The following is a 19,473-nucleotide window of genomic DNA, read 5'->3' as shown; positions in this document are numbered from 1 at the left end:
TCAGATGGTTCTTAGGGAAGACTATGAGGCAACACTGTCCTTAGGAAGAGTTAGCAAGAAGATGCCCTGTGCATGGGAGCCCAGAAGGAGATGTGGGGAGACCTCCTTCCTGGCCCTTCCTATGAGATTCTTGTTTCCATGATAGATCATAGCCTAGGATGGGAAGAGGGATTTTTCTCCCCAGTGGACATTCATATTTGATTTACTGCTTTTAAAATTAATTCTGCTTCCTGATGGAAATCCAAATAAAACAGAATTGAAAATAAAGGATAAGGTCAAAGTGCTTCACCTTTCCATTCATTTTTATCTTCCTACCATGGTTTACATCAATTTTATGTTTTAATAAATGGAACTTATTTTATGTGGTATTTTATACTATTTTATATGGTAATTTATTATAATAGTATTTGCATTTCTACTTTAATGCTCATCAGTACATATGTCTACTTATTATTAGCTGATAATTTGTTGAATTAACACAAAGATTCATAGTGAAAATTTACTAAAGATTATATTATGCTTTGAAATCTCTTTTGACAGTTATCTGATGAAGGTAATACTGTTTTATTAAATTCTGAAATTTGATACTAGTTTTGGGGGTATACATATCCTCTCATAAAAATACTCTATTTATTTTTTGGTGTTTATTTGATGCAGGACAGTGTTTTTATGTATTTATGCCTAACAAATTAGAATCCTTTATGTTAACTCTATGACAATATAATGATGATGGCATTTTCACATTTAGAGGGACCACACAAAGCCAAAGAGAGATTTAGCATGCCAAATCCTAGAGCAAGAAAGGGGAGGGAACAAAATCATAACACAGTGAATCAGGCTTCAGGTTTACACCTTTATTTAGTCCTTGGTCAGGTGAGCCCTCTAGAGTTAGTATCCTGAGGAAAGAGGTCCTGTATGTTGTATTTATTCTTCTGCACCCAAATAGTAGCATAGTGTCAGAAACATGGCTGATTAAAAAGAGAAAAAGGGAAGAATTTTCTCTTATTTTCATTGAAAGGAATCATGTTGAGTATTGAGCTTGTGTCACCTGCTTTGACAACACTAGGTGATAAAAGAAATGCAGGCAGTTTTTCTTTTTCTCCATGAGAAGGTGAGAGACCTAGTGTTGTGGCCACAAACATGAATTCAAAGCCTCTGATATTCCCACTCCCCTCCTTCCCCAGCAGACAGGAGAGGAGGATGTGGAGGGAGAACCAGAGCCATGTGTCCAGGTTCCTACACATGGGGCTCCCCATCTGGCCAGAGCAGTAGGGCATGTCTTTGCCCTGTTCCTGGGCATGTATCTGACCATGGTGCTGGGGAACCTACACATCATCCTGCTCATCAGGCTAGACCCTCACCTCCACACCCCCATGCACTTCTTCCTCAGCACCTGGCCCTCATGGACATCACCTTTTCATCTGTCACTGTCCCTAAGATGCTGATGAACCTTCAGATGCAGGATTAAACCATTTCCTATGCAGGATGTGTAACACAGACCTATTGTTTTTCATGTTTTTTGGTTGCATTTGTAAACTTCTTCTTGCAGTGATGACCTATGACAGGTATGTGACTATTTGTCACCCCCTATGGCAGGAACAGAGACATAAAATAGGCCTTAGAGATATTTGTCAACAGAAGTTAGCCCTATTGAAAATATCTATAAAGGCTTGTTTTATGTCTCTGTTCCTGAGGCTGTAGATGAATGGGTTTAGCATGGGAGTAATTACTACATACACAATGGAAGCAGTTATGTCTTTGTCATTGGAGTCCCATGATGAGGAGAAAAAGAAAACACTAGCAAGTGTGCTGTGGTATAAAGACACTACAAAGAGATTGGATCCACAGGTGGAACACACTTTAAAGAGTCTCTTGGTGGAAGAGACACTCAGAACTGCGGTCTCTATATGAATATATGATCCCAAGATACTACTCAAAGGCAGGATGAAAAGTAACAATCTCTAATTCCTCTTATTGCAATCATGAGCACAGTGAGATTATCTCTTTAAGTTGTCATAAGTTTGGCAACTCTAACTTTAAATGAATATGCATTCAGCTGTCATATATCGTGTTAATATATCAATAAGATCCAGTTTGTGATTTGCGTTGTTAAACATTCTTTAATTTTTTCTGCTGCATCATCTCTTATAAAATATGTGGAAAAATCTATACAAAATATGTCACATAATTGTGACTGTGCTTTTGCCTTTTTCCCCTTTCAGACATGTCTGCTTTCACATATATTTTTTATACTATGTTATTGAGAACACACCTATTTAGCATCATGTCCTGCTTTTTGTGGTCTAATTCTTCTCTGTAAGATGTGCTGAAATTTGCTTGCATTGACTTCAAGCTGATTGTGAACATCCCTTTTCAACTCCACCATCTATGACAACATTCTGGTGGATTGAAATAAGCCATGATGGACATAATTAAACTATGGAAATTGGCAAGTGCTACAAAGTAATGCTGTCCTATGATAGGGAGCCTTGTCTCATCCACTGAACAGCACACCATTGCAGTTATAATGAGGTGAGATTTCTCTTTAGCAATGGCTCCTACCCTCACATCTTATATACTTCCTCTGATATTAGTGTAGATATACCAGCTGTCTTTTGGTTGGTGTTTATATGGCATTTCTTTTCCATCATTTAAACTTTTTAATATCCCCATAGCTGTTAAGTGTCAGTGGGTAACAGTGTAGGATGTGTTTTATTCTTTTTATGTAAGTTGCCAATCATTGTATTTCTGGGGAATTTGATCTAACATCTAATATAATCAGATTGTATCTAAATTTATGTTTTCCAAGATTCCACATATTTTCTAAATGAGACATCTGATTTCATATATATTCTCACTTCCTTTGATCCTATTTGACTAATTAAATATGTATTTTGTTATTCCATATCCCCTTGATTAACTTAGTAATCATATATTATTATCATTTTGTAAATCTTTTTTGTTCTTTATGTAGAGATTATGACTTGCTTTTCCTTAATTTTTTTTATTATGGTATAATATCCTACAAAACATGAAATTTACCATTTTAACATTTTGAGGTATATAATTGTGTGGCCTTTAGTACATTTCTCACTGCTATTTTATTCTAGGGCTTCAAAAGGAAACTCTGGAATATAAATGCAGTTGAGTACTTTGGTAATTTGTAGCTATGAAAAATAATGGCAAATATACTTATGAATCAATATGGAGGGATTGCCAAGATATACTATTAAATGAAAATTAGAAATGCAAAAAGAGCATCTACAGCATGCTACTTCCTATGTGAAAAAGAATGGAAAATAATATATACATATATCTTCCCATTGAGCAAGAAGAAACACAAGAGGAATCAATTTTAAACTAATGAGAGTACTTACCTACAAGGGGTGGGGTGGGAATAGGCTAGAAATATGGGGAGGTGAGTATATTAGTTTGTATAGTTTCAACTGTTTTAACTTTTCCCTACTAAAAAATGAGAAGAACTCAATGGGAAATAAAGCAAAATATAATAAAATAAAAAATGAGCCTAACTATATTTTGAGTTCACACCATAATCAGACTAAAGGGGAAAATAAAGTAATTAAGTTATTATTGAACACTGAGTTTTGTCTATAATCTAGTCTCAGAATAACAAAGGAACTGTATGCTCATTTTTTTGGTAATCCAATTTTATGGGCTGGAATTAATTTGTCATTAACAATGGTTTGGTTTCAAGTTTCTGAAATTACATGTATTCAAAGATTTGGTAAATAAGTAAACTTGTCCTGGAAAAGAGAATGACTCCTGAATGGGAGAAAAGTGAGATTCACATGGAAAAATAGAGGCTAGAAAGAACTCTATGGTGTAAAACTACAGTTGAAGATCCCAGCTTGAACTCATAGGTTGTAATGTGTATAAAATGAATGACATTAGATATTGATATCTGTCTGGTTCCCATCTCCCATTCTTTCTGTCCCACTCCTGACCCATCTCCAAGGGGTAACCATTCCTTTAGTTTACTTGTTTTTGTTTCTACATCCTGTTTTTCTTTTATATATGTTTCCTGGCTGTATTCTCTGAGATAACTTAGAAGCCTTGTAAGCAACAAGCACATGTAATGCCAAATTTGATTTTTGAGTATCAGTCTCCTCTAACAACAACATAAGTTACTTAGAAAAATGGCTGATTCTAGGGCTGGGGCCAGGACATGACAAGACCAAGAAAAGTTTGCTGAGCTTGAAAATTATGAGGGTTCTATAAGTCTATTCAGGGGAGGGTGTGGGAGGGACTGGGTGCTTGGGGTAAATAGATGCAGAATATTGCCTTTGGGCAGGATCAGCAATGGGATCCTGCTGTGTAGCATGGAGAACTCTGTCTAGTCACTTATGTTGAAACATGTAATGTGAGAAAAAAGAATGTATACATCTAATTGTAACTGTGTCACCATGCTGTACTTTAGAAATATATATATATAAATTTAAAAAAAAAGTGTTCTATAATCACTGGGGCACAGTAGCCAGCTGGAATGGACTTGCATTGGCCAAATCTTGAATAATTAGAGTTACAAGATGAATAACATCAGTAATGAGTTACAACTCAGAGAATAAATAAGAATTCATAAGTTCAAGATAATATAAATAAATCAATGAAGAAACACATGAATGTGGAGTAAGGCAAAGCTTCCTATAGGAGAATTCAGCTAATCTGCATAGAGGAAATAATCAAATTAGAAAATAACCATTTGGCCACCACATTTGCAATTGTTTCTTTCAATATGTGAGTCATCAATGGATGTTAGATACAGTGGGTGAAACTGTATAAAGAACAGTGTTGTGGTTATACATTTTCAAAATATCTACCAAATGATAGTTAATTGCAAAAGTTGAAATAGATATTTACTGTAGAGATCCTTGAAGACACCATATTAATCAACTGATCAAGGATAAAGTCACTATTAATTAGAATTTTATTTTTCTTTTTATGGCCACACCTGTGCCATATGGAAGTTCCCATGATAGGGGTAGAATTGGAGCTGCAGCTGCCAGCCTACACCACAGCCACAGCAACAAGGGATCTGAGCCACATCTGTGGCTTACAATGCCCACCTGCAGCAATGCAGGATCCTTTACCATTGAGCAAGGGCAGATATGGAACCTGCATTCTCATGGATATCAGTCGGCTTCTTAACCTACTGAGTCACAAAGGAACTCCAAAGAAAAGAAATTCTTAAAGCAGCTGTGCAATTTTTGAAAAAAAATCTGTGAAAATAAGGCTAATGTGTGGTATTAATTAGGTAACATGGGTAAAGTCTTTAGCCTAGAGCCAAAATATTCATTAAAATGTTCAGCATTCTAGCACCAAGCAGACTTACATATTTTTATTGAAATAGTTTGCAGGGCCTGGGTAGCTCAGTTAGTAGAGCATCATGCTTTTAATCTGAGCATCCAGGGTTCAAGTCCCTGTCCAGTCACTTTGTGAAGTATAGTTCATGAACAATATTACCTTAGTTTCAGATGTTTTATGTGGTGATTTGACATTTTCATACATTATGAAATGATTACCTCAATTATTAAACTATTAACTACCTATCCCCAAAATATTTTACAGTATTATGGATCACATCCTTTATGCTGTATATTAAATCACCATGACTTATTTATTTTATGACTGGAGGTTTGTTTCCCATCATTCCCATCACCTATTTCATCCCTCTCCCCGAGACACTACCCACTCTGGAAACCAGTGGTTTCTTCTCTGTATTTATAAGTCTGTTTTCATTCAGTCTCGTTGATATGTTTTTTTAATTTGATATTTATCATTGTCTCTCTGTCATATTTCACAGAATATAATACCTTCTAGATCAATCCATGTTGTTGGAACATGGCTGTGGATTGTGATATGCACTTGATTAACTCCCTCATGTCCAAGGTTTTGCCAACAAATGTGGCAAACATTTATGTCTCCATAATGGGATGGCACAGACAGTTGTTTTTACTGTTGGGGATTCACTTTCATGCTTTTGTGTGTATATCCAGTTTCACAGCACCATTTATAGAAGAGACTACCCTTTCCACATTGTGTGGTTTTGGTTCCCTGATTAAGGATCGATTGATCATACATGTGTGATATCTGGGATCCATATTCTGTTCCATTTTTCACATGTGTATTTTAATGTCAGTAATATTCTGTGTTGATTTCTAAAGTTTGGAAGTATAGTTTGCAATGAGGAAGTGTGATGCCTCCAGTTCTGTCCATTTTGCTCTAGATGGTTTTGGCTTTTGTGGGTCTTTTGTGGTTTCACATGGATGGAATAAATGGTGGTGATGGGATGTGAGCTCCAACACACTTCAGGGTCAGTGGTGTGGGAAACTCAAGATCTGGTCCTACTCTGGTCTTTTCTGCAGTGGATGGAATGGCAGATTTCCATTGTAGGTTCTTCAAAGTTCAAGGGTGTTCCTGGCCTCTCCTCCTCATGAGGAGGCAGAGAGAAGACTGATGTAGACATTAGAGAAATCTTCTGGGACTCCTGTAGTTCAGCCCCTTTGGTCCCTGCACTGGATCCATCTCAAGAGGAAGGCAAGAAATTGGACAATTAACTCCATTGTCTTCTTCTCTAACCAGAAGCTTGGGGGTGTGGCCTCTGGGGTCTCAGTCCTGTCGGTAAATGTGGAAATTTCCATCATTGTTTTAATTCATGTAAAGAGGTGGGGAAGTGCTAAATATCCTCCTACCATGGAGGCAAAAGAGATCATTTCTCAGATAGTAACCTGGTCCAGCACAGATCACAGCAAGTTTGGGAACCATCACTTGGCCTAGATGTGTGTGTTGATGTGAAGACTAGGAGAAAGAGGTAGAGAAAATGTGTGTTTATGTTGCTTGTATAACCATGTGCTTTTAATGACTGATTCACACACTGGCATACGTGGTTCCACCAACCTCAAGTGGCCATAACATTAAAATTAATTTAAATGATCTAAAAGTAAAATGTGGATCCTTCTGTTGCACTACTTATATTTCAAGTCTCCAGTAGCCACATGAGACAAGTGCTACTGTATTGGGCAACACAGCTGTAGAGTATTTCCCTCCTTGTGGAAAGTCCTAATGTACAGTTCTAATAATAGACCATGGAGTCTGAAAATATGCAATACATGTGTGTGTACTTGGGTTTCTGTGTGCATGTTTCTTCTTTTTATGTTATTTGTGTGTTGGGTTTGTCCATAAGTGATTCTTTGTTCATGTAGTGGAGTTTCTGTGTGTGTCAGTGGTTTGTGAGTTGTGTGGGTGACTGGATGTGGTCTTGGTGTGTTATTTATTTTTAAACAGTTTGTGAGATACAGTTGACATACACAAAACTCTACCTATTTAATGTACATTGTTTTGAGGCCTTTAGAAACACTTGTGCACACATTTATGAAACTACCACCAAAATCAAGATCATCAATATATCCATTTCTTCTCAAAATGTCCTTGTGTCCTTTTCTTATGGTAAGAAACCTTAACATGAGATCTACTATTTTAAGGAATTCTTAGGCGCACAGTATAGTATTTTTGACTCTAGGCATGAAGCTGTATAGCAGGTTTTTAGAACTAATTCATCTTGTGTAACTGACACTTTATTTCAATTAAATATCAACACTACATTTCCCCTTCCCCTACCCTTGGTGACTGTCATGTACTCTCTGATTCTGTGAGTTTCTCAAAGTGAAATCATGCAATATTTGTCTTTGTAGGACTGGCTTATTTCAATTAGCATAACATCCTCCTGATTCATACTTATTGTCAGAAATGGCAGGATTTCCTTTTTTAAAGGCAAAATTATAGACCATTTTGTGTATTTGCCACATTTATCCATCCACCTGTTGATGGACATGTGGATTTTGTCTATACTTATCTATTGTGAACAGAGCAGTAATGCACATGGGAGAGGAGATACATCTTGAAATCCTCATTCCAGTCTTTTCTGGTCTACACCCAGAAGCAGTATTGCTGGATCATGTGGAAGTTCTAATTTAAATGTCATGGGGAATCTCAATGCCATTTTCCATAATGGCCGCACCATTTTACATCCCCACCAACAGTGTAGATGTGTTCTTATTTACATGTTTTTAAAGTTGTGTGACAAAAGATTTCATTTTAAACTTGTAAATTAGTTGGTATGAGTCCATATAAACCTCACTTCCAACTTGAATCAGCATAGGTTGGAGAGGGCCAAAGAGGAGCACCTGGGTTTTGTTTTTATGTCACTATGTGTCATGATGAATGTCTGTTTCTTTGTATAACATACTCACAATCTACTTTTCCTCTCCTTGGATGTCTGTAGAGGAGAGAGGGCCAAGTGAGGGGCTTGGAAATATGTGTATGCATTTGACCTGCTTAATTACCTCAAGGCTGACTGTCCCTTTCTCACACCTCTGGACATAAACAGGCAGCAAAGTCCTATTTATTTTAAGTTGTTGGCACTATGTCCAGATGGTTTGAAGGCTCCTGAACTTCTCACAATATTCGCTATTGATGTTTAATGATTTCCACATTTCCACTCTGGGGAACAAAGTGGGGTCAGTTTAGAAACCTTGTCTATTTAATCAGATGACTGTGAATTCTGATGTAGGCCCTCGGTCTTACAGCAGCTCTAATATCTTGGAGCTCTGGTCACTGCATCAGGCAAGTTCTCATGTCCCCCACTTTGCATGTATGCTCAGAACTGAGTCATTTTAAAGCCCTGGTTATGATAGTGAGAAAGAGTCAATGGCATATACGAAGGAAGCTATTCCTTTGAAAAAAAATTAAAAATGCAATGAGTCAAGTTCTGTGAATCCAGTCATCTTCAAGGGCCATCCATGTTCTGGACCTGTACTGTTTTCTGGATATGAGAGCGAGACCTCAGAAGTAAACACATATTTTTGGGAAGCTACTTTATCTTGATTGATGGCCTCCTGTATCTTTGTCATCTTTAGTTTCTAATGTCTGCTTACTGATCCTGCCCAAATCATGAGATTATTTATCTATTTATTGGGTCGTTTTCATTTTGATTGCTAATTTTTTTTCAATATTTGTTGACATGATATATTTTCTAAATTAAAAAAGTATTGTGATAAAATATATGTAACAATATTTAACATTTCAATAATTTTTGCATACATTTCTGTGGAATTAAGTAATTCATGTTTTTCTACAACCACCACCACCATCCGCCTCCAGAATTTTTACTCTTCCAAAGGGGAAACTCTGTAACCACTGAAAAATAACTCCTCATTTTCCACCCCACACCACCCCATGGCAATCACCATTCCATTTTTTGTGTCTGTTAATTTTACTCTTCTAGGAATCTCATATGAATGGAATCTTTCAGTATTTACACATTTGTGACTCCATGATTTTACTTAGCATTAGGTCTTCAAGGTTCATTCATGTTGTGGCTGTATCAGCATTTCTTTCCTTTTTTAAGGCATAATAGTATGCTGTCTTAAATATGGGCATATAAATACCTCTTTGGCCCCTGCTTTCAATTAATCTGGGTATACAAGCAGAAGTAAAATTCATTAGTCATATGGAAATTCCACTGAATTTTCTGAGGAACTTTTTTATTTTTGGCTCTCAGCTTTATTTTAATTTTTTACATTTATACATTCTTTTTTCTCACATTATCATGCTTCATCATAAGTGACTAGATATAGTCCCCAGTTCGATACAGCAGAATCTCATTGCTTATCCATTCCAAAGGCTATAGTTTGCATCTATTAACACCAAATTCCCTGTCTACCCCACTCCTTCCCAGGCTGGGGCCATTTGCTTTGATGGGAACAATAGCAGAGCCTGATCTCTGCCCCCCTCCCCTTGCTCATCATTTTTTTATCTATAATGAGTTTTACTATTTTCATTATAGCTGGTTTACAGTGTTCTGTCAATTTTCTACTGTACAGTGTGATGACTCGGTTAAACATAAGGTATAGATTCATCCCAAGTGATTAGATATAGATCCTAGTGCTATACAGCAGGACCTCATTGTCTATCCATTCCAAAGGCAACAGTCTGCATCTATTAACCCCAGACTCCCAGTCCATTCCACTCCCTCCCCCTCCCTCTTGGCAGAGGAACTTTCTTAATGTTTGTCTTTTCCTTCCTCCCTTCCTCCCTCCTTCTTATCTTATTTCCTTCCTTCATTTATTTCATCTTCTTTATCTTTCTTTCCTCCATTTTTTCTTCTTTCTTTTTTCTTTCTTTCTCCTTTCTATCTTTCCTTTTCCTTTCTTTTTATCTTTTTTTCTTTCATATTTCTTATACTCATGTTAATAATAAAAATTAACTTCTGTGTTGACCACTTTTTTTGTACATGGTACATTAATCTACCAAATAATGCTTAAGTGGTGTGAATGCGTATATAATATCCATCCGTGTGTGTGTGTGTGTGCAACACAGACAAAAGCACATAAGCAGCCTGAATATAGAGCCATTGGAAGGACTGTGCTTATTTATTACTCCCTCCCTACTGTCTATCATAATATTCCCACATTGTAAAAAAGATAATGAGCTGTTTTTTATATCTACTGAAGGTTTTGATTGAAGTCATATATTTTCTCCATGTGATAGAGTCAGTGTCCAGACAAATCAAGTTTTGTTGCTTTCACCAGACTGGATGAGGCATCAGTGTGTGAGTGCTGTGCAGGGAGATCTGTCTGTACACTGACATACTCATTCTGAGAAACCTTGTGACACTTGATAACTGATATGCTCAGTACGGCTAAATTCTTGGAATTTCTGACCGCTCTTCATTCTCAGAAGAGAGAAAATCAGCATGAGGAGGGAGAACCAGAGCAGCGTGTCCAAGTTCCTCCTCCTGGGGCTCCCCATCCAGCCAGAGCAACAGGACCTGTTCTTTGCCCTGTTCCTGGGCATGTATCTGACCACAGTGCTGGGTAACCTGCTCATCATCCTGCTCATCAGGCTGGACCCTCACCTCCACACCCCCATGTACTTCTTCCTCAGCCACTTGGCCCTCACGGATGTTTCCTTTTCATCTGTCACTGTCCCTAAGATGCTGATAAACATGCAGACTCAGGATCAATCCATTCCCTATGCAGAGTGTGTAACACAGATGTATTTTTTCATAATTTTTGCTTGCATTGATAACCTTCTTCTTGCAGTGATGGCCTATGACAGGTATGTGGCCATTTGTCACCCTCTACATTATACCATCATCATGAGGGAGGAGCTGTGTCTGTGTCTGTTGGCTGGATCCTGGCTCCTCTCCTGTGCCATTGCCCTGACTCACACCCTCCTCCTTTCTCAACTGTCCTTCTGTGATGAAAACATCATCCCCCACTTCTTCTGTGACCTTGCTGTCCTGCTCAGGCTGTCCTGCTCAGACACCTCTCTCAATGAACTCATCATATTCACTGTAGGGTCTGTGGGACTCATTCTTCCACTGAGTGGCATCCTGGTCTCTTATGGATGCATAGGGCACTCCATCCTGAGGGTCCCCTCTACTAAAGGGATCTGCAAAGCCTTGTCCACCTGTGGCTCCCACCTCTCTGTGGTGTCTCTATTCTATGGGACAATTATAGCCCTGTACTTTTCCTCCTCATCAGGCCAGTCCCATGACAAAGACATCATTGCTTCCGTGATGTATGCAATGGTCACCCCCATGCTGAACCCTTTCATCTACAGCCTCAGGAACAGAGACATGACATTAGCTCTGGGGAGTTTTTTCAGAAACAATAATCTTTTTGCCAAGTGAGAATCAGCTAACCATGTAATTACATACTCACTAACCTTGTCAGAAATGCCTTAAACATTTATATTGGTCATTCATGTCTCTAATACTTTCCTAACTGTCCTTTAAATGGTGATTGTTACTGGATCAATCTCTTTCCTTTTAGTCATATCTCTTGTCTTTTAATTCTTCTGTAACCCTAAGTATATCATTTGCAACAACACACACTTAATTTTTTGTTTTGAAAACAGTGAACTCTTCTGTTTGTATCTGTATGTGTTTTTAAATTTTTGTTTTTTTTTCATATGTTATTATGACATTTGGCTTTGTACAGTTTTAAAATTATATATATATATAATTATATATATACATAATCATATATATATATGTATACATTTGAAGTCTTATGGTCAGCTATTGGCCATTGGTTTTCCAATTTTTAATTGATTAATTACTGTGATATACATACACATATGACTTACAATGTTGTATTAATTTCAGGTGTAGAGCAAAGTGATTCAATTTTACATATATTATAGGTATATATTTTTATGGTTGTTCTCCCTTATATGTTATTACAAAATATTGAGTGTAGTTCCATGTGCTATACATTTGGTCCTTGTTCATTATCTACTTTATATACTGTAGTGTGGATATGTTTTCCTAAAATTCCTAATTTGTCCCTTCCCCCTTTCCTCTTTGGTAACTATTTTCTCTATCTGTGAATCTTTTTCCGTTTTGTGTGTAAACTCATTTGTATCATTTATTTAAATACCACATAAAAACAATATCCAATGATATATGATTTTCTCTGTATGGTTTACTTCATTTAGTATGGTAATCTATAGTCTCATCCATGTTGCTAAAAAGACATTATTTTATTCTATATATGGATGAGTAATATTCTATTATAGTATGTACCACATCTTCTTTATCATTCATCTGTTGATGTACATTGAGTTTGCTTCCATGTCTCGGCTTCATAGTTTCCAAAGCTACAACCATTCAGTTAAGTTTCTAATGTTTAGATTTAGAAAAACCCCAAACTCTTACCGTCTCAATCTAGTATCAAGTTAACAAAGTACTTCTGTTCATTTTCTAAACCTAAATAAACTTTAATTTGATTTTGATTTGACAATAGAAGAGCACACAATAGTCAATCTAATTACAAAATTTCCACATTCCAGGAAGACTAATTTCCCCCCTAAATTAGATGTTTATGTTTAGAACAGTCTATAGCTCTTGGATTAATTTTAATCTTGGAAATGAGTTTGTCTTTTCCCCAGAAATCTCACTTTTAATATGAAAAATCATAATGCATGAATTTACAATTTATATATACCAAAATATCTATTGCATTACCACTATGTGTCAGGCAATGTCCTATATTCTGGGAATACATATAAAAAAATATATCACCTCATAGAGTTTACATTCAAGTGCTCCTGATCCAGCTCATTATGCTCCCTTTACTCCATACAAGGTTTTAACCTTCTAAAACACCATAAAGTTTTCTTATTTTTAAAATTGTCATGATTGAAAAAAAAAATGTTGGGGACTTTGTGTTCTATAAATAATGATATTAATGATATGTAATAGCTCAAAAGGGCAGTACATTGATCAAATGTATTCATTAAAATCTTGAAATTTTATCAAAATAAAGTATTATGTATAATTAAAATATTATAGTAGAAAAAATAAATAAAAATAAATAAAATTGTCACCTTTTTTTACTGAGATGAAAATTCTATAGAAGATGGGTTTATATGTATGAAATAAATACATTCTAGTTTTTTTGAAGCTAAAATTGTCTATGAATAACGGAGCCATAAAAATTGTGGAGGAAGGAGTTCCCATCTTGGCTCAGTGGTAATGAACCCGATTATTATTCAGGAGGACATGAGTTTGATCCTTGGCTTTGCTTAGTGGCTTAAGGATACAGAATTGCTGTGAATTGTGGTATAGGTTGTAGATATGGCTTAGAGCCCGTGTTTCTGTTGCTGTGGTGTAGCCCGGCTACTGCAGGCTGATTTGAGCCCTAGCCTGTGAACTTCCACATGCCATAGGTGTGCCAAAACCTCCAAAAATAAAGGGGGGTGGTAAGAAAGAGAGCTGGGTTGTGGTTCATAATTAAATACCATATGGTCTAGGTAGAGCTCATTGAGAAGGTAATATCCAAAGACATTAGTGATGGCAGTAAAGGCAGCCAAGGTGATATGTGGGCAAAAGCATGGAGATCAGCACCTAGAAAAACTCTGAGATGAGGTGGTGCCTGGCCAATTCCAGGGACATTAATGGGGCCACTGTAACAGGATGGGATTAAGTTGAGGAGGGATGGTGGGTGATTAGTTCAGATACCAGTGATTTGGAGGCACTTTAGGTCATGGTATGTGTATTCATCAAGATTCTCCAGAAAAGTAGAACAAATACGGTGTGTGTAGTATGTGTGTTTGTGTGTGTGTATTAGAAAGAGTGATTCATGAAGTTCTTACTGTCACACAAGGATTGTCACATTTCTGCAGCAGGTTAAAGGATGTCATTGCCACAGATGTGGTGTAGGTGGCAAATGCAGCTCTGATATTATCTTTGGCCTGGGAAATTCCACATGCCATGGGGAAGCCAAACAAGAAGAAAAAATAGAGATAGAGAGGGAGAGAGATTTATTTTAAATAATTTGCTATTATAATTTTGGAAGTTAGCAAGTATAAAGTCTGCAATGTAGATTTGCAGGCTGGAAACCCAGGGAAAAGTTGCAGTTTGAGTCTGAAGACAGGCTGCTGACAGAAGTATCTCTTCTGTATGGGAGGTCATTCTTTTTTTTAATGTCCTCAACTGATTGATGAGGCCCACCCTCAGTATGGAGCACAGTCTTCTTTATTCAGACTTTTTAGATTACACTGTTAATCTCATCTGAAAAGAAACCTTCATGTAATTATCTCGAATTGTGTTTGACCAAAAATATCTGGGTGCTGTAGCTTAACCAAGTTGACATATAAAATTAACCATTACAGTTTATTTTTTGGTTCTCAGTCTGATTTGGGAACCCTCTGGAAAGGATTCAATAGAAGAATCACATGACCATACTTGATTTTGTTATTGTTTCTTTAAAAACACCAAGATTTTTGGAGGTATAAATGGTATACAATAAACTTGATAGAGCTAAAACATATAATTTGACTCAGAAAACTGCATATAGGACTACTATATGATCCAGCCATCCCATTCCTGGGTATATATCCAGATAAAACTACAATTCAAAAAGATACATGCACCACTATGTTCAAATAAGCACTTTTCAAATTAGGCAAGACATGGAAATAAAAAACCAAAATGACCATAAATGAATGAATGGATACAGGTATGTGAGATATATATATATATATATATATATATATATATATATATATATATATATATATATATAGAGAGAGAGAGAGAGAGAGAGAGAGAGGGAGAGGGAGAGGGAGAGGGAGAGAGAGAGAGAGAGGAATACTATTCAGCCATTAAGAAGAATTAAATATGCCATTTCTAGCAACATGATGCAAGTACATATTCTTATCCTAAGTAAAGCAAGTCAGAAAGACAAAGACAAGCATCATATGATACACATATATGGGGTCTATAATAAGGCACAAATGAACCTGTTTACAAAACTGAAGCTGACTCAGACATAGAGAAGAGATTTGTGGTTGCCAGTGGGGAAAAGGATGGACAGGTAGTTTAAGGTTAATAGATGCAAACTATTACATTTATAATGGATAAGCAATGAGGTCCTACTGTACAGCTCAGAGAACTATATCCAGTCGCTTGGGATAGACCATGATAGCAGAAAATATAAGAAAGGGAGTGTGTGTGTGTGTGTGTGTGTGTGTAAATATGCATGCCTGGGTCACTTTGCTATGCTGCAGAAGAGGGCACAACATTGTAAATCAACTATACATTTATAAAAAAAGGTAAAAAAATGAAGTATACCATTTTACTTGTTTTGATATATGTATACACTCATGAAACCATCACCACAGCCATCAAGATCAGGAATTTCCCTGATGTCTATACTCCTGCACTCTTTTTGCTCGTCCCAGCTGTCCTCAGGGAAACCACTAATCTGTTTCTGTCATATGGAGTAGTTAGAATCTCCTAGAAGCTTATTTCAGTGGAATCATATAGTGTGTAATCTTTTCTTGCTGCCTTCTTTCACTCAGCATAATCATTTTCAGATTCTTTTATGTTCTACTGTGTATCAGTAGCTCTTTCTATTTGTTACTGAGTAGCATTCCATTGTATGTATGTACCACTGCTGTTGTGTCCACTCACATTTTATAAGAACACTGTAAACCAGCTATAATGGAAAAAAATTAAAAATCATTATATATATATAAAAAGTTTAATTATTTATTTTTAATTTTAAAAGTTTCTGTTTATCTTTTATTTTACTTTGACATTATTTTTATTGAAGTATGGTTAATTTACAATGTTGTGTGAGTTTCAAGTGTAAAACAAAGTGGTTAAGTTATGCACACACACAATTTATATATTCTTATTATTTTAATTTTTTTTTGGTCTTTTGTCTTCTTAGGGCTGCACATGTGGCATGTGAAGGTTCCCATGTTAGGGGTCGAAACAGAACAGTTGCTGCTGGCCCATGCCAGAGCCAAAGCAATACCAGATCTAGCTGCATCTGCAACCTGCACCACAGCTCATGCAGCACCAGATCCCTAACCCACTGAGTGGCTCCAGGGATCGAATTCACAAACTCATGTTTCCTAGTCAGATTCACGTCCACTGCTCCATGATGGGAACTCATATATTCTTTTGATATTATTTTCCATGAGGGGTTATTACAAAATATTGAGTATAGTTTCCTGGGCTATATTGTATGTCCATTCACTTACTAACAGTAAGTCCATTAATGAACATCTGGGCTTTTCCTGTACATGGCTATCAAATACAGCTGTATGAACATTCCTGAAAGGTCTATGTGTAAATATACACATTCTTTTTCTTTGTACAAATACCTAGTTATGTGCTAAGAGTATGTTTAACTTTTTAAAAAATGTTCAAACTGTTTTGTATTCCTATGAGCAGTGTGTGAGTGTGCCAGTTACATCCTATATTCAGTGACAACAAGAGTGGCAGTCATTTCAATTTTAGCCCATCTAATAAGTATGTAATGGTGTAAACCAGCATACAGATGGGGAGCCACTTGATTGAAGGGGTTTCTGTGTTCTTGAAAAAGAATTCTGTTACACTGGGTATTTAGTGAAATAGTTCCTTGCATGATTTTCAGCATTCTGCAGCACTTGTCACCATTTACATGCCATTTATTTTGCATAAATAATATTTTATGTACTCTCCCCACTTGTATGAGGTTTCTAAGAGAGGGATTTCTATTTATATTATTAACTGTTATGTCTCTAGAGAATATATCATTATTATATTTCTGGGAACCTTAATGGTTATTTAAGTGAGTAAGTGAATGAATGAACTGATGAATTAATTCAACAGTTACCAATCACATTTACATGATCACCATAGGTGATCTCTAGTGATACAAAGACTTTGACAATAAACCTTAACATTCAGTAAGTTTTCATTAAGTGCTCATTTAACCATCCTTCAAATTCAAGTGAAGAGAACAATTATTATGTTCATTTGAAGAAATTGAGTCTCAATGGCCTTTGATAAATTGCTCACATATGCTCTCTTAGTAGGCGAAAAACACAAAGTCTTTTTTCCAGAGTTTTATATTCAATCCCCCTTCTCCTGAACAAGGCATAGACCATGCCCTACAACACCTTCCAGTGGAGTGTGGATATGTGTACATTTTAAGGGGCTTTGTGTTGTAATGAAAGCCTGTGTCAGTGGTGGGGAACCTGAAGAAGCACTTCCACTTCCTGTGACATATACTGCCCTTGGGAGAAGCTGTGCTCATGAAACAGAGGACATGGGAATGGGGGAACTCCCACTTCTCATCAGAGACTTGACCAGAAGCCTAAGGTACCACTCATATCAGAGACACTTTCTCATGTGAAACCAGGTGGAGCTCAGCCCCTGTGGACCCTAATCATCCTCCTTCCCAAAGGGGCAGGAGGAAGTTGGGCAGTTGCCCCAGTGGACTCCTTCTCTAGTTGGGGATGCTGCTGGATTCCCTCCAGGGTCTCTTTACATGGAGAAAAGGAGATATCCTTGCATATATTTTTGAAGCAGGGGAACTGACAGGAGAGATTGTAAGGTCCTCAGGCCACCAATTTTTGCTATTTTTCTTTGGATCCTGGGTCTTCTGGACAGAAAGTGAGGATTCAGGTAACAGAATGAAGTATAAGATATTTGAACCCAAGCCGAGGTATAGCTTAGAAGGATCCCAGAACTCTCCATAGTCATGCAGGGCTGATAGGATAGTTAATTTCCTCAGGGCCAACAGTTAATTAGGAGCAGAGCCCAGACTCAGTTCTTCTGAATCTGAACCCAATGACTCAATTTATATCATGTACCTTTTCCTGGAAAAGATTTCTGGAAATCCTTTGTGTTCACTGGTCAATGTGTGTTTGCATGTATCAATCTCTATTCAGAGTCTGAGTTCATATATGATATGTGAGTTTTAGGTGTCCTTGGTAGTTTTATGTTTGTTGAGATTATACAAGTGTTGTTTATTCATAGTTATATGGATTATTTTGTGTGTACCATCTCAAGTGTTATTTAGGTAATTATTTTTGTGAATCTTTGGGTGACTGAGCCATGAGCCATGGTTATTGTCCTGTAGATCATAGGTGATAAATTACATATAGTAATTTAAGTGTGCACATTAGTGTGGTTTCACATACAAGACTTAGGGACTTCTATTCTAATGCCTATGAGCCCAAATAATCCTTTAACTATCTTTCAACAGTGGCTGTATCACTGCATTGGTGAGCAGGTTCAGGTTCATTTCCACCCCTGAGTAGGTGCTGTGTACTAATGGATATGAGCTCAGTGTCTGCACTGTGTCAGACTGGGGCCCAATCTGCATTCTGGTCATTAAATATTTTTGTGATCTTAGGAAGTGACTTCCATTCTCTGAGGGTCATGAATCCTCACAGGAGCTGAAGAAGTTACTCTTCCTACATTAGAGTGTTATTTTGGGGAATAAGTGAGAAAAGCATACAAATTATTCATCAAGAAGCCTGACACATAATTGGTGCTCAGTATAAAGGAGGTATTTTTATTATCTTTCTCAATGTCATGTTTGTGTCAAGGAGATTCCTCTTTCACCCTTGTCTCCATCAGGACATTTAGAGGTCTGAGAAAATAGATCCATCCAAAGGTTCCTTCTCAATCTTCAAGGTCACATTCTAAGCTCCTTTCCAGGGCTCATGGTCCAGCTGCCTCCTTCACAATGTCCTACCTGAATCAAGGATTCTTGTTGCTTCTACTCATCTTGTTCTCTTCCATTTTCTCTGTGAGGACTAACACAGTATATGTCAGGGAGTATCCATGACTCTATAAATAGTCATCATTGTCCTCCTTGGTGGCCATGAACTGAAATAACAAGTGACCCAAGCAAGATCCTAGTCCTGTTATTATGTCCAAATGTATATTGCTTGCTTCATGACAGGCCAATAATTGAAAGACCATTTGTTGGGGCAAGGAATAGGTATGTATTTTGAAAGGAAGAAGATGGAGAAGGTGGTGTCCCAAAGAACCATCTTCCCTGAATTAAAATCCAGGCTTCTCTTTTCTTAAAGGTGGTTAGCACATGGGTGGTTTCTGCAAACTTCTTGGTGTTGAAATCTTTTCTTCTTACAGCT

At 37.0% G+C, this 19,473-nt stretch overlaps 2 protein-coding genes across 3 annotated transcripts in view; both read left to right on the top strand.

The window, feature by feature from the left end:
- OR1B1 (olfactory receptor family 1 subfamily B member 1) overlaps positions 1-19,473 on the top strand; it is a 381,661-nt gene that overhangs the window by 251,700 nt on the left and 110,488 nt on the right. The gene's annotated exons all lie outside the window — the stretch shown is intronic.
- Positions 10,772-11,738, top strand: LOC100519758 (olfactory receptor 1J4-like). Its single transcript, XM_021082270.2, has one exon. It carries the CDS (start codon positions 10,772-10,774, stop codon positions 11,711-11,713), a length of 942 nt encoding a protein of 313 aa, XP_020937929.2. The 3' UTR covers positions 11,714-11,738.

The sequence above is a fragment of the Sus scrofa genome, chromosome 1 (genome assembly GCF_054392235.1).
Source record: "Sus scrofa isolate SSC_HxYL_T2T_F1_AM1 chromosome 1, Sscrofa_HxYL_maternal_Yorkshire_Landrace_v2.0, whole genome shotgun sequence".
Lineage (NCBI taxonomy): Eukaryota > Metazoa > Chordata > Mammalia > Artiodactyla > Suidae > Sus > Sus scrofa.
The sequence above is the reverse complement of the archived record's forward strand: the minus strand, read 5'-3'. Positions and strand labels throughout refer to the sequence as shown.